The sequence below is a fragment of the Rhagoletis pomonella genome, unplaced genomic scaffold, assembly GCF_013731165.1.
Source record: "Rhagoletis pomonella isolate Grant_MI unplaced genomic scaffold, Rhpom_1.0 Rhpom_scaffold_00012, whole genome shotgun sequence".
Classification (NCBI taxonomy): Eukaryota; Metazoa; Arthropoda; class Insecta; order Diptera; family Tephritidae; genus Rhagoletis; species Rhagoletis pomonella.
The window spans coordinates 1,222,394-1,239,401 of NW_023458566.1; the positions used below are offsets into that span (position 1 = coordinate 1,222,394).

Sequence of the window (17,008 nt, forward strand, 5' to 3'; positions counted from 1 at the left end):
GCATAAATCGCATACACACCAGCAAGCGGACGTGACAAAGAGCCGAGTGCACCTTAGCAACATTTCCTAGCCCATGTGCAGTTGTAAGGTTTTCAAACTCAAAGGTTTTTTTCCTCGATATGATGTTAGAATTCAAGAAACAGCGAAGAATGTACATACACTAACTAGAATATGTTTCTCTTTTAAATATTTGCAATGCTTTTCGTAATAAATTTTTTTCGTTAAGTTTTAATAGAAATATAGTTCATTCTGCTATAAATTAATGCTTCAAAGTTTTTACAAAATTTAGGAAAACTCGACAAATTTTCACCAAAATTTTCAACTTTTAAACAAATTTTTTTTAGAATTCACTTAATTTCAGTATGATAAAGTGCAAGTTTTAAGGGAATTTTATTTGCTGATGATGCTGCTCGTTTTTTCCATATAACGGATGCGTGATAGTTTTTTTGTATGAGAAAGTCAGTAAAAAAAATCTCAATAAAACACGGTAGATTATAGCCACTGAAAACTTGCACTTTATTATACTGAAACTGAGTGAGCTACAAAACTGCATACTCAACTATTCTGCATTCTACTAAAATTCTAAATTTTTTTTTAAAAGTTGAAAATTTTGGTGAAAATTTGTCGAATTTTGTTAAAATTTTGAATCATTAATTTATATGCCATTTGATGCAGAATGAACTATGTTTCTATTAAAAATTAACGAAAAAAATTTATTACGAAAAACATTGCAAATATTTAAAAAAAAAACACTGTATGCAAACATATTCTGGTGAGTGTATATGCATGTTTTTAGAAAATTAAGTCAAAAAATTTAAGAAGGAAAAAATTCTTCCGAGGTAAAATTAGTTGAAAATATTTAAATGTCTAAGCAGGAATTGAAAAGCTGTGGATCCCCTTTTAACCGCTTATTTGGCACCAAAAGTGAACAGCGAAGAAGCTTTGAAATATAATTTGAACACAGCTTCGTTCGGACGAGCTCTTTGGTGAGAATACTTCGAAATTCTATGCTCTTTTTGCTTTTTCTTCACTCAAATCACTAAAAGGAAAATTTAATGAAAAGACTTAACTTGTCTACTATACATATATGTAAGTATCTAATGTCTTCTGCCATCTTTAACCGCAGCTGAAAGCTGAGCAAAAGGTCTTCGTTATTATACAATGCGGGTTTTTCTAATCTTTGCAGCTTCGTTCAGGCTTAATCAACAATAAAATTGTATTAAAGTAAAAATTACGTTGACTTGCATCGGATGAGCTCATCAAAGAAATCACTATCGCCAAATTTGACATCATATTAGCTAGTGCCGATCAGTCCCAAATAAAATCGCCTGCCTCTAATATATGCCACGAACTCTTCTGTCATAGTCTGGTGGCCTGTACTGATGTAGTTAGATATTACAAAGAATAATGGCACACCATGTCACCCATGGCTTCGTGTAAAAACTGGCTAAAAATTGTTGTTGACAGCCCTCAATTTCTGTGCTTTTCTGCAGCCGAAAGGGTGCAAAGTTTGGCGGTGATGTATACTTCCCGTATTGGAGTAGTTAGAGGTGTACTTATACTACCATCCCATAATACAAGTTCGACGCTTGGTCGACAAAATATTTGAGCGCTGGAATTTTCTTCTAATATTTGCAATGAAAAGTGTCTCATCGGCTTTCTTCTAAGATGCCGGTTAAATATGGAAACTAGTTTATATGAAGTTTTAATTCCTTCAATGAAATCGATGTTTTGACATCCTCAAGGAAAGTTTCAGTGGCTGCAACATTAGAAAGATTACCTCTTTTTTCACAACTACATACGTACGGCGCATAGCGGTGGCGAGAATGTAAATAGTGAAAAGACATTTAAGCACATTTTGGCTACTTTTGTTTGTTTAAAAAATGTTTATTATTTTTCTATGAAAATATAGCTGCTATTATCTAAACAAAAAACTTGCAAATCAAAATTTCAAGCTTTGTAGAACATTTATAAAAATTTGACGAATCTTATGCCGATTTCGTTTCTACCAAAAAATGCAACCTTCTCTTTACCCACTACGCACAAACGCTAATAAGAGGACGATGAGAAAGCAACATTTCTTGTAGAAACGAAATCACCATTACATTAACAAATGTTCCTCAAAATTTAAAACATCTTAATCAGATTTTTTAGAAAGATTTTGAGTATGAGAAACAAAGCAAAAAAAAATTCCTAAGATCAACGGTAAGTGCTATATACTTAAAATTTGCAATACTTAAATTTAATGGGCTACAAAACTGCATACTCAGAATGTTTCTAAGAAATCTAATTAAAAAGCTCAAACTTGGATGAAAATTTGTCGAATTTTTCTAATTTTTGTACAATGCTTGACTTAATGGTTTTTGTTAGATACCTACCGATCTACTCTTTCATAAAAAAAGATAATAAACATTAAATAATCGAACCGAAAATATCAAAAGAATTCTAAAATGTCTCATTCCTACTTATATTCTCGCCACTGCATAAGCGAGGCAAGATGACCACAAGTGCTGCAACCTAGTCTCATTCCGTAATTTCGAAGAACTTACGAAAAAGTATTTTTTTTTTTGTTAACTTTGCTTTTGTTGGTTTAAACAAAGTGATCAGACAAACTATTTCAATATTTGCAGTATGCCCAATAATTACTTTCATACCAATACACATTTTAGTTTTCCAATCGATATCTAATGGTCAGACAATTTTCACTATGCCCCCACTTGAATTCCAAAGCATCCGAAACAAATCACTTCACAATTCTCGCTAAATTACACTTTACAAGCTTCCACATCCTTTTTCATTCAGTGAGTTTCAATTAAGAAAAGTACTTTCTATTGGCTTATTTAACAGATTGCAACAACTTTTACACGCACACTTAACACATACTCCACCAACACTCTCACTCAACCGCTCTCCCTCTATGTTTGTTTTTTTTTTTGTTTTTTTTGCTGTCGAACATGAAGTTCAACGTTTGTCCTTTCGTGGCAATAAAATCTAGACAAAAAACGAAAAACTATATTATCCACATTTTTAATCTCCTTTTTCACTCATTTCTTTTGCTTTCTTTTTCGTTACAGCTAAGGTTTAGTTACTGCAATTGACTTCAATCACATGTGACAACAGCAGGAGAAGATAAGAGCAGAGCCGAGTAGAGAGAAAAAAGGTCACAATCAAAGCAAAAGGATAGCGAGTTGAGGGATATTCAACAAAAAATGTGTCGGCACATCAGATTGTGCTGAAAAATAAATTCCTGCACACATAGTGATAATCGTATAAAAGATTGCAGAGAGACAGAACAATTTTACACGCTCAAGGCTCGTAGCTGTATGTGTGTGTGTGTGTGAGCGCGTACTTATGTCCTTGTATGATTGTATGGCATAAAATTTTAAACAGCAGGAGGGTGGAAGAGCGGAGAAGCGAAGGGAAAGGCAGAAGGATAGGAAGAGAGGACGAGAGGACGTAGGTGCCGTCGATTCGGGTGAAAACGGTTTCAAACTCAACTTAAGTACACATTTTAAGTCGTACTGCAGTGGCAGGCACACACACACGGCGCAGCGCAATGAAGGCTAACTAATCCGCTGCTAAGCGATAAAAACTAACTAAAGTAACTGTGAAAAGAAACTACAGCAACAAAAATTACTTGTGCAAAGTTTATAGCAAAACAAAAAAAAAACGAACTAATAGCAGCTAAGCATAGTCGGAAAAAAAGTGCAAAACAAAAAGTAAATAAAATGCCTGCCATACCAAGTGAAATATCAACGCCCGCGCCAACCCGCAGCCTGCGACCCATCAGGTCGGCAGTGCTTAAAGCTGCAACAGCAGCCGCCACAATACTCACATCCGCAGCAACAGCAGCGGCAGGGGCAGCAGCAGCAACATCATACTCAACAACTACAACAACAGCAACTAAGGAAGCAGTGCCATCCAGCATCAGTGGCAACGGCATCGGCAGCATCAGCTACTACAACCACAATAGCATATCAACTCAACAGCCGGATACATTGGAACGACGATTGCAACCAGATGTCGATACGGATACCGGAGGTGGAAGTAGAGTAGGCGTAAATGTTGTTGATCCCAATGCCACACTGCCCAACCGCCTCGCCAATATGTTGCTATCCAATTTTCTGCCTGCCATCGATGCTGTCACAAATATAAACCGAACCGGTAGCAGTAGCTCAAGTAGCAGTAGTGGTGGTGGTGGCGGTGGAGTCGGAGTTGGAGGCAGCAGTAATGCTGCTGCTGCGCCTGTCACATATCCAACCTTCCGGCCGCCAAGCATAGAAAATCTTGTCGCCAGCTCAGCTGAGGATTTGAACAATTTTCGTGATGTGTCCTTCGATATATTCGACGACGATGACGATTTGTTTGGCTCACCATTGGCGTTTGACGCCAGCGAGAATGGCTTATGGAATGGACGTTTTGTGCCGCCACCACCGCGGCCACCCTTCTTTCCCGATGAACCGGTGCTGAGTGATGGACTGACAACGTGTGATTTGTGCTCATGGGCTATGCCTACGAAGAGTACATTTATATTCGAGGGCACAATAGGTGAGTAAAGTGGGCGTGAAAGCGTGGGGTGAGTGCTGAGTGGTTTAGTGTAAAAGTATACTGCCATTAAGTGAAATTGAATTGGAATGTGGGGTGGAGTGGCATGGAGTGCGAGTGCGAGTGCGACTGATGCAAGGTGCTTGGACACCAGATGGGCGAACGTGTGTGGGTGTACTATGTGATTGCAGTGGTTAAGGATGAAGTTTGCGAATGTTTGTGCTTGTGGTTATGTGTATGTGCTTTGCAATCATTGTCTATGCAAATGTTTTAAGGTATGCATGGAAAAAAGGATTCGTTGCTGTCAGCGCATTTACGAGGCGGAGACAGCTAAAGGCTTTAGGTGCTTTTCCGGAACTGTGCATTGAATATATTCATGGTATGTGTCTCCGTAACTAATACCTCGCATAGTGATATGAAAATTTACATACATTAGGGTGGAACACACCTAAAAAAATTGCACTTTTTCGCAGATTGGATGGAAAAAAGGTTCGTTTTAGAATTCGCGGAATATAGTTTTTAAGCAGTTCAGCATCATTCAAGAGCTAAATGTAGACTAGCTTCGACTGGCTTTTCCATAACATCTCACATAGACCGTAAATTGATCCTTAGTGTTCTCAAGAAAGTGGAGGTCAGTTTGTTTTCTAATCTAGTGTGTGAGAAGAAGAAAACATAGCCAAGATTCCTAAGTAGTAGATTCCGAAATCGAGGCTGTGATGCTACCTAAGATATTCTAGTGTGCCTTTGGACTTACATTTGTCACATATCATGCATTTTTCAGTCTGTGTCAGTCCTAGCTTTAAGGTATGAAATGGTGTAAGACAGTATTCTGTACCTTGGCAATCCAGCCTAGGAAATGTTTGAATATATTTGGCGATTGCAGGCTGTTTACGATTTCGGCTTCGAAGTCATTGCTGCGTTTAATTCAGAATTAAATAATGGTGATACATGTGGACGCTTGCTGTGTTATCCAGTGGTATTTTCCTTGGCTTCTCACTAGCATATCCCGAACATTCCCTTCCATTCCTTTGTGCGCTGTTTATAGTGACTCAACTATTAAGGCGCAGTTCGCGAATTCGGTTTATAGGTTAACGCAAGGAATGTTTGTCATTGTAGCCATTGCTGATCTAATTTCGGACTAACTGGACCTAGATTTTCCGTAAAATCAGCTGCTTTAGTTGCAGCATGGATCCCATAGATCTTAGAAAATTTTGTAGTAGTCCCGAAGCTGCAGACAAATTTCAGAAGCTTCCAAGTTTTTACTACTTCCAGACCCAGATTGTATCGTAGTTCCTCTTAGGCATTGAGACTTCTCTTCTACACTCAGCCTCCATGCCAATTTACTATCCGTAACAACTCCTAGATTTGCGTAAATAATTTACACGTTAGAGTACTATTACTCAGCTGTAGTGCAAACCGAGATTATCTTACATTCCTTAATACTTTCCCTCAAATAGTAGTACCTAGGCCCTCTCATCAGGATTTATTAGAGCCTCACCTCTCTGCTCCAGTTCTTTCTCTCTTATCCAGTCTTTCAATTTTCGCTTGAAAATTTCACTCATCGGGGCTAGACATCCACCAGAAATGGTAATGGCTAGATCATCAGCATACGAATTGATTCTAGAAGCGCTACCTCTTATTCTGATTAATATCTTGTTGATTATAAGCACCCACGTGATTGGGTAAAAGAAGCATACCACCCTACACTCAGAAAAAATACCAAAAAAACTTGATACTTAAATCATGGCCTTGTCAAGGATTTCGGTAACAAAAGTTCAGTTGGTTCAAAAAATTTTAAATGGAACTAGAAATTCTAATTTTAAGATTTTTTCTTGGCCACAAATCCTGCTTTCATGTTTATTGATATTTTTGAAAGGCTTAGGACTGAATATATTTTAAAATTTTAGGAACAAAAAGTGAAAAATTTTATCCTGTCGGATTTGCTTTTACATAGAATAGAATAGAATAGAACAGAATTTTTCTCTGCGTGTAGCGAATGCCTCAGGGTACGTTCACACAGTAAGCGGGCCCGAGCCGAACAAAGCCGTTCCGAGCTGAGTGAAGCTTTCAAATCGCTGTAGCTATATGAAAGTGTTCATACATCAAGCTTTTTCATAAGCGCTTTGGAGCTGAAAGCAACGCAGTTTTAGATTTTGAATTATTTTATTAAGCTTCTCTAGGCGAAAGAGAAACAGTTTTTTTTTCTGTAAATTACTTCCTTTGGAGCATGTGGCACTCTAATGTGCATACTAGATGTGTGTTTGATGTGTGTATGTGTAAGCATAACTCCACCTCTGCCTGCAAGTATGTATTTATCTACTCCACTGAATGGCCTTTTAATTTTTCTGCCGTGAATTTCCGTGAATGACTAGTTGTTGTAAAGGATTTTGTTATCTCCTTTTTCCGCCGGATATGGTATGCCATAACTAATTTCCGTTTATGTTTTTTTTTTGTTCTTTTCTCTTTCCCCACACAGAAAAAGCTTCCGAATTGGGTTGGCCCTTAACACTGATTATCGTTTCGGTGATTTCGGCGTTGCTGGGCGCAATCATCATGGTGACGGTTGTACGTTGCCGAAGGTAAGTGAGAAATTTCGAAAATATTTCATATATACATGTTTGTATACATATGTATATTCGCTATACATAAATATGTATGTATGTAAAAAGAACTTGAATAAGCTTAAATACTTTAGCATAAATATTCTTAACCGAATTGTGGCATTCGTTTGGGGGTTACTTAGTTATATGTAAATATATAATAATGAAACTAATTAAGAAGGCTTAGCTACATTGTGATAGCAATAATAGCTTAGGTATTAACCCAATTGTGGCAATCTTGTCATGGGTGGATACATAACCTAACTTGATACGAGCTCCACAAACAAAATAACTACCTACTATCCGTTCATATTTGTCCTTAAGCAACTTAACGCTTTTAATGAGTCTAAACATGTCTGTCGCCTTGGCATTATTTAACCGCTAGGCAAATGCTGGAATACTAATATACAAATATGTAAGTATGTATGTATTATACACAAATTTGGGCGCCCAGCGTTTATGAGGGTTAGTAAAATTTTCATTACAGCATGGGAGATGTCCCTTGCTGAGCCTGTTTAGGAGGATTAGTAATTTCATCAGGTCTTAGTAACAGCTGACACAAACCAAACATTCTACTACAACTTACTCGTTTCGGGCACTACTTTCTGCCGTCGCTATTTTTGGCTCAGTTAATTGTGAAATAATGAATTAAATACTTATGACAGAAAGAGTTATAACTTAAATGGTATTTTGCATTAGCTTTCCTATCAACAAAACTAGTGCTAGGATGAACTTTTATTAAACATAACTCTAAACCGTACATAGGCCGGTATTGAAGGATCGAGGTCTGAAATTACCTAGGTGTAGTGGGATTTAGATAGATCTCCTAACCCTAGTGTAAGTACCTATGAAGCAGCTATCTATCTATTCAGAGCTCTGACGCATATAAGAAATTAATGCGAATTTCAACACTGCTAATTATTCTAACTTTTCATGTCCTATGTCCTTTCTGTTATCCGCAGAGACCTTCTTCTCTGTTATACTCTTTCATTTTAACTGTAATACAAATTATTACCTAACCATAGACCTCTAATTCACCTGCTGCTTACTTACTTATTTATTTCATAAACATTCCTCAGAGTTTATTAGTCTTACAGACTGGTTAGGTCAAACGGCCAGCTCTGCTTAAAGAGTTCCCACGGAGGCCGCAAAGGCACATTGTGATGCGAAGAAAAGAATTTGCCCAAACCTGTCCCTACATAACTTTAGATTAGACTTAAATGGCTGCTAAACTTAGAGGAAGCCAGCACACTAAGGCCCAGTCAAGGGCCCATTGTGATGCCACATGGATCCAAAACCCCTACTCCTTAAACCAATTTGTGAAGTGTATGAACCTTAGCCACTGCCATAATCCTATACCTGAGAATTTCTGTCTATTCCTGCATAGTGCAGGCTAATAACAGGGTAATTGCCTGATTGATTCAGGCTCTTCTTCGCCATGGCAGCTCTTGCAGTAGTGATTGTGGCTGACCCCGAGGCCTTCTGCATTGCTCTCGATCTCCGAATATTCCATTTCGGCCACGTAAGGTACGTTGTATTGCAGGTTTCAGCTGGTAGCCGCTCCACCAAGGAAAGGTTCCCTTAGTAAGAGCTTGCATGAAGCGAGAAGGATATCAGTTCCATTCCAGGCGGGTGAAAGTGGAATGAAAGTGCCCCCTCTTGCAAGCTCGAAGAGATATGTCCTTAATCCAACCTGATTTTTCGGGCTAAGCCCAATGGACCCATTAAAATAATTTTCCATAATTTGTCAAAGTTCTCGAAATTTTGTGGTACATTCGCATAAAGAGTACTGGGTGGAATCTATATCTTCCACATATCTACGGCTTCTACATATCTATGCCAGACTATTTTGGAGCTCTAGAAAACTCTGTGTTCTTCGCTTATCGGAGCGGCGGACAGATTGCACGCGATACAGTGTATGCACAGATTTGTTCACCTGCTGTTAGTAGCTGCTCCAGCAATCCCCTTAACTCTTGAAAACAGGAATCTCAAGGAAATCTATTTACTTTAAATTGTTTCGCCTTATTCTCTCATAGATCCTTTTCTCGCGCGCAGGTCTGCTTTCTCCATACCCCTATGTCCAGAAATCCAGCAGAAACTGACTTTATGCTGTCGGTATATCTAGTTAGTTGCTACCGACCCAAAGGTATTGACTGTAGCAGCTTGACTCTTCACAATGAAGGCGAGGTTTGATGGAATTAGGTCGCCCATGCAATTGCATATATCTCAACTTGGAATACGCTGCGGTAATCTGAAAATTAATAGTCCTATCTTAACGCTAGATCCTGCTCCAAAGTTAATATAAGAAGGTGGGTATCTGGTCATCGCCTAGAACTATATTTAGTTTCAAGTCACCTCATTCGCAAATATGGATTATGTCACTTAAAAATTTCCTTAAATGAATGTCAAAGGCGTTGAAAGCGTAGTTTATTATAACGGTACATACATACGTATATAGTAATAAATGTTAATATAATGAGAAAGATTTATTGGCAAATCCCACCATGACATTCGAAAAATACATTAGTTTTATATTGATTTCGTCCACCTTATGCTAGATTCATTAGTTTCAAAATCATTTACACAAACCATTGAACGTATTTTGAAACCCTTCCTTCTTTCTCTCTCTCTTTCTTTGCAGAAAAAAGCCGTCGAACAACCGTAATGGTAAGTGTACTAAACTAGCAGATGACAATGCAAGTTCCTATCACGAACACCACCAACAACTCCAATATGACCAACACCTCAACCACCACTATCCACACCAACACCAACTCCACCACCACCACCACCATCACAACCTCAATCAATATGTACACGAACACCACCACTTGTATCCCAATGCCTATCGTAATCTGCACGTCCAGTATCCGTTGCCCAGCCACCACCATACCGTCACGCCAACACAAAAACAAAAACGTGCACCACAAGCGCTGCCCTTGCAATATGTCAGCAACAGTTGTTCCTCCTCATCGCTTACCAACGACAGCCAGAGCACGCAACGCACCAGCTTGTCCACCATCTATCGGCCACCCAGCTACTACAGCAGCGCTGCGATGATAGGCAGCGGCAGCGTCGGCGTCGGCACAAACGCACTAACGAAGGCCGCGCAAAGGCAAAAATTACTAACGCAACGTATTGATATGTTTACGCGCTCCTTGCCACCACCGCCATCACCACCAACAACGCGGACGCTTGGCGCGGCAGCTGCGGGTAGTTGTATCAGCATCGCGAGTGGTAGTAGTGCGAGCAGCAGTAGAAGGGCCGATGTAGAGAGCATTGGCAGTGACAGTTATGCGCCCTCCTCGGTGGCGTATGAAGAGCCAACAGCACTGGATATTATCGCTACGAGCGACGAAGAATGTACTGCGTCCACAGTTGAAGCGGCGGTTATGGTGGCTGCGCGCGGCACGTCAGACAAATTTTGAGCGCTCCTTCCCCCGTTCACAGTTACAATCAGTACAAAAACAACAAACTGAATAAATTAAGAATTTATGCATTTACCCTGAAACTACTACAAATATCTCTCTCTTCTTAACATTCTTCTCTTTCCCCTCGTTCCGCGTCCCACGATTTCTGCGCACATTGGCCAACCAACATAGAAACGCACGTGCAATGGTGGTCACGCAACAAGCGTTCGAATGGCAGCAATAACAACAATCACTTGCGACGTAGCAATATTTATACAGCACACCCAGCTGATAGTATACGTGGCCTGCAACAGCCATCGCTTTCGGCGGCCTCATCGCTTACCACAATGACCGCAATGGGCGCATCAGCGGCACCCCTCCATTCCGCCGCGGTCACACCGAATGCAACACAGCCGCCACAGCTGCCACACCAACAACAACAACAACAGCAGCAGCAGCAGCAGCAACAACAACAACAACAGCAACAGTACTACCACCATCCATATCATCAACATGCGCTTCAAAGCTCGCTACACCGCAGCCTAAGCGGACAACATCAACGCGCGCCCGACTACGAATACGAGCATGAATACCATCAACCACAGGAATTGCAATTACAGTTGCAGCACCAACGCCAACACAGTTCGTCTATGTCATCGGTGTCCGATTCGCCGACATTGCCGGTGGCAAATAGCAACAAGCCGAGGCCAATGCAATTGCAACATCAGCCGCTGCAACACCACCATCAACAACAGCAGCAGCAGCAGCAGCAGCAGCAGCAGCACGGTACACTCAGCAGTGTGGCCGATGGTGTGACAGTGGGCTTTGGTGGCGGTATGGTTGGTGGTGTGAGCCGTCGTGGTGCGTCTGAATTGTGTGACGATTCGTCATGTCGGTGGCCCAACGCAACAATTGTGGTGGCCAGCTGAGTAGAAGCGTACAAGTGCAATAGGCCGGCGACGTTGAGTGGCGCAATGACGTTGCTGCCAGTGAATCCATATCGGGATCATTATCAGAAATACCAGCAACAGCAGCAGCAGCAGCAGCAGCAGCGTGTAGTCGTCGAGCCATCGGAATTTGTATGGACGAAATCATGCAGCTCCGAACAGCTAAAGAATGACTGGATATGGCATTGAGTGCAGCTATGGGGGTATGAGGATGACGATGCAATCAGCGGTGAAATTTTGTAAGCATTAAGCATAGACAAAGGATCGTATGGTCGCAACGAGTAAACTTTAAGTAATACACATACATACATACATATGTATGAATGTGTATGTAGTTGAACTTTTGGGGCATTGGTAGGGATAACAAAATCAAGTGAGTTGTGCTATCAATGTGACAATCGTGTAAAAAGGCCGGCTTGGGTTTATGTATACGTCGGTTCCGGAAATGTGCCGCAAGGAGTGAAAATAATGAAAACAGTTTTGATAATTGAATTTAACCAACATTCGTTGCGGTTTAAAAATCTAGTCCTATTAAAAGCTTCCCTAAATATCTGATCCTTTTTCTTCTTCAGTTGTACGGTTACTCAAAGAAATATACATTTTGAGCTATTTAGATCTGGTCTGAAAGATATTGTGGCTATTTGTACATATTCTACATTTCTATATTCTACAAAAAAAAAAACGAAAAAAGCTTTCACAAATCATTGCCTCGCATGACCACCAGAACGCTTTTACATAACTCTTCTTTCCTTTGGATTAGTTATTCAAAAAAACTTGGTCTTTAGACCCAAAATTAGTTTCATTATTGAGGCATTTTAAAGTGCTCTTTTAGGCCTGCATACCTGCATGCATACTGAAATTTAAAATTAAATTTTATGAAATTAAATGAATTTTTTTTTTAATTTCGCCGATAAGTTTAAAACCCAAGGTTTACTTTTTATGTTGCTTGATAACAATTATTGGTCAACATTTATTTTTTTTCTTGCTTGATAACAGTTATTATCCAACGTTTATATTTTAAGTTGTAAGATAAAAACATTAACGAAAACGGAGATGGAAAAGAAGATAAAAATGATGAAAATAAAAGAAGAGTAAATAAGTGTTATCAGACAAGGTAAAAATATACGTGGAGTAATAACTGTTATCAAGCAAGGTAAAAAATAAACGTTGATTTATCAAGCAAGGAAAAAAGTAAAGGTTGGGAAATAACTCTAATTGACGACAGAAAACAAATTTATCCTGCATAACAGTTATGAGGAACGGAAAAGGTTAACTCTTATTCGCGAAATAAAAAATATTTCTCATCTAGTAGCTGTTAGGGAGCTGCGTTTTTCAGATAAAACTTATGACTGTTATGTCGCTGCTAAATACAGCTCCTTCGCATTGAGACTACAAGAGTCAGGAGAGTACTTTTTTTTGAAATATTATTCTCTCTGGAGTCGATTTTAAATGGAATAGTAACAACAACGAGGCTAGACTTCAATAAGGATATGTCAGTGAGGTTCAGACTCACTATAGAGAGTAGAGCGCAGCAAGTTGGTCTTTAGCAGAAAAATGTATGACGGAATGTTTCTCAACATCTATGGTCTAGTAGGTTAAACTGGAAAACTTTTATGCCGCAATTTTGACTCGTTTATTTATTCGGTTACTGCTCAACAGTTCCGCTGTCTTCTGTTTGGCTTATACATGGTTAGTGCTACAGTTGTCCCGCAACTAAAAGAACTTATCATGATCGAGCTCTGCGCAAAACACCGCCGCGCCTAGGCCCTTGTCCATCTATTAACCCATCTCACGCCAGCCTTCGATCTCTATAATTGCTGCAAAATTCATCTAGATCCAGGATCGGAAGTCAATTCTTTCAGAAAGAGTTAACGCTATACCATTGTGACTGTAGGACCTGGATGCAAACTTTGCCGTAGCATTGAGCCTGGTGGCAGTTTTAACGCTATTTTCTTGGCCGACAGTTCCGCTGACGGAAGATGCAACGAGGTTAGTCTAAATAAAAGAAGAATAAGCTCTTCTGATAACATTTATTTTTCTGAGAGCAACAGCTGAATGTTCGTGCTATATACTATATAGACCCTGCTTTTATAATTGGATCGTAAATAATGAAATTCGTTCGTAAAGCCTTAGTATGAAATTTCGAAAAAAGGTAGACGATTTTAGAAGAAAAGATGACCATCTTTTTAGGCTTGAAATGAGACTCAACTTGTTGGTTGCAAAGGAAATATTAGAAAGCAGCTGATGTACCTTTAAGGCCCCTCCCAACACCAGGTGATCCCCCTGGTCATAAAAAAGGAACACTCTCTGTTTGCCTGGTATTAGTAGCAAGATCAAAGTCACTGTTATCTAAATATTTCAAAGCGACAGCTGCTACAGTTGGCAAAGCGATTATCATCCACTTGAACTAAATTAGTCGGTTATTTTTCACAATATGTGCTAATTATATAGAAACAAAAGCATAAAAGCAACAAAATAAGTACCCCGCTGTGACACAGTAACCGCCGGTAATCAGCGGCTGCTAAGAAACGCTTGAAATTTAATGCCACAAAAGTAGATAGATACATATTATACGAAATGCACTTGAAGGATACACACATACCAATTACAATCTGCCTGAAAATGTAACCATATCTTGCCAACAACCAGTAGGCGCCTAATTAAATGTCTTACTTATTGATTGGTAAAACCAATTGATACTGATCTCTTTCGCAAAGCCACTTGTTAACAAGCTGACTACACAATAAGCCAGGCGACACTCTAAGTATTTTATAGACATATGCGCACACTCTTCTACATACATATGTATGCTGACATTTCCATCAATGTTTCTTAGAAACTTGCTTACTTCAAAACAGTCCTGAGAATATAAATAAATGTTTATTGGCTTAGGAGCCACTTTCGACATGCACTACTTGGAATTGTTACGTGTTTATACAGTAAGGGCATACAAAGTAGCAAAGTTGTTGTTTTTTTTTTTCGTTTTCCAATTTTTCAAATTCTCTATAATTCCAACAGCGCACAACAATCCACTTTAAATTGCACCCATAAGAACCTTAAAATCTCTCGCAATCCCATCTGTTTTCTTTTTGCTCCCTCTCTCTCTCTCTCTCTCTCTTTCGCTCTTCATCTCCCCCTTGGCATATCATACAAATTATCTGCAATCAAAAATTCTAAGCACACGTTCACAGTCGCAATTTAACGATGGTATCATGGCAAGACATAATCCTTAAAAATACTTCAATGGAGACAAATACTTCAACCAGCCAGTATGCGAGTGTACGTGCGTGTGAGTGTGCGTGTGTGTGTGTGTCAATGCCAATAGTCCTGCAGACTGAAAAGTAGTAAAAGCCGTAGTAACCATTGGCCGACTGGCGACACACGCTGATTTTCTGGCGCGCATACATACATACATGCTCGCATGCCTTCCGGTGCAAGTGCAATTGGTGCTCGCTCGATTCCTGTGAAGTGTTGGAGGAGAGATAAAAAATGAGAATTTCCACAAAGCAAAAAAATAAAAATAAAAATAAATGTTGCAACACAGCATGCTATGCGCGCCGCATACGAGTATGTGTGTGTTTTTTTTTTTGTTTTTTTGGCGTCCACAACAGCAATGACATCAGCATGTCAGTCACGTTTCGTCCTTTGTGAGCGCGCTACGTCTACAAATACTGCATATGTATGTATATATGTATGTATGCACACTTACATACGTTTATGCACATGACTGACTACGGAGCAGGAGCTCTGCAGTGGCAGTGAAAGATTCTATGCCGTTGAGTTTCCGCTGGATCAAAGTCAGCTCGAGCGACGTGCGAAGCCTTTGCAAAGGCTTTCGCGCAGGAAGTGTGAATTGGCCGCATTTCCGTTAGTTCGCAACTAGTTTGGAATAATGAAAATAAAGTAACAAGTTGGCTCGTTACATTTCCATCTTGATTAGCAGCACTTTTGCCAGTTTTCCCCATAACCAGCAGTTACACAATTAGATCGCCTTTTCTATGTAGCTTACTTCATTAGGGCACATCTATGTATGAGCAGCGAAAGGATTATATTTTTTTGCTGCAGCACTATTTATTAGTAGAATACGTGTCACGAAAATAACGAGTTAATAAGCAAAGGCTATAAGAGGGTGCTTAGGAAGCTTGTTATGAAATGCAGTGTATTCACTATATGCATTCAAATTTATCAGCGTCATCTTTATTGATAACTTGATGGACGTGTTATCGATAATTTATCGAAATTTTGTTTCGATGGTTTATCGATTGCCTATTGATAACTTTTTTTTGCATTCATCAATGACTTTGCGATACATTTATCGATAATTATCGGAAATATTTATCGATAACTTATAGATACATTTATCGGTATACGTTCATAAATAATGTTCTGTAGTGTTTTGTATGGTTCTATCGATAAAATTCGCTATTTCGTTATCGCTTTATTAATCGACAACGCTATAAGCAAATTTTAAAATAATATTACCTTTCTACTTTTAATTTAGTATTCTGCCGGCTCAAGGTAATCTTTTAAAAAATAAATGAAAGCACAAGTTTTCTTGTTTATTTTGTTTGCGATATGTTTCAGTAAAATACTAAATTATTATCGATTTCTTATCGATAAGTATAGTCCTTATTTAGTTCGGTATTTTTTTTATGATATTTATCGATATTTCGGTTTATGTCATTCACGATAGCTGTTTGATCGGGTTTGTATTCACATTCGCATTCGTTTTCAAATTTGCACTCAGAACAACTTAACAACAGTTTAAAACTTTACTCTTCTAAACACATACACATGTACATATGTACTATGTAGGTATGTTTCACATCAATAATTTTTCTAACCGAGGCACGTACAAGCACCCCTGAGAGTCTTAGTCCACTTAGGATTTCAACATTTCGGTTTGATGGGCTATTTACACACACACACACTTACTTTTACACACACAGTCAGACAGACATAAAAAAAAAACTAAGGGTGACTTTAAAAATTTGCTGAGTGAGTGAAAATCTTAATCAACTGATAAGAAAAGGATCATTTATTACAAAAGTACTCATAGCTCTACGCGTTCAAATAGTAGCATGGATAAATGTCGGTGCTTGAGTTTCGTATATGTAACTACAAACATACAAATATACATATTTCATGAAATTATTGTACAAGTAAGTAAGTAGGTCAAAAATCATATCATGGCAATTCGCAATGCAGTGAAAATGAAATTTTTACAGCAGACAGAAAGTTGTAAACTCAAATTTATGTAAATAGCAATAAAAAAAAGGAAACGTTATAAAGGCGTAACATTGTTGTAATAAATAAAATGTAGAACAAAAACCCAAGCCAAACACAAATTAATCGATATATGAAAAGGTTGTTACAAAAGCTAATTTAGAATTAAAATATTGGTGTGTAAAAAATCGTAGAAAAAAAAATAAAAATAATGATATAAAAAATTTGGTCCAAGAAATGTTGTGCGGTAGAAGAGAATTTCAATTTAAAAATTGCGATC

General features: G+C 38.7%; 1 protein-coding gene across 2 annotated transcripts in view; it reads left to right on the forward strand.

Annotated features, from left to right (window-relative positions):
• LOC118747661 (ras guanine nucleotide exchange factor B) overlaps positions 1 to 16,855 on the forward strand; it is a 42,018-nt gene extending 25,163 nt beyond the window's left edge. The window contains exons 2-5 of one of the 2 annotated variants that reach the window (XM_036481719.1): positions 3,075 to 4,548; positions 7,022 to 7,124; positions 9,787 to 9,812; positions 10,748 to 16,855. In XM_036481719.1, the coding sequence (XP_036337612.1) occupies positions 3,729 to 4,548; positions 7,022 to 7,124; positions 9,787 to 9,812; positions 10,748 to 11,484 (1,686 nt within the window). In that variant the 5' untranslated portion in view covers positions 3,075 to 3,728 and the 3' untranslated portion in view covers positions 11,485 to 16,855. Of the gene's footprint in view, positions 1 to 3,074; positions 4,549 to 7,021; positions 7,125 to 9,786 lie in introns of both variants that reach the window. The other variant, XM_036481718.1, reaches the window with a different exon arrangement.
• Positions 16,856 to 17,008: the final 153 nt, after the last annotated feature.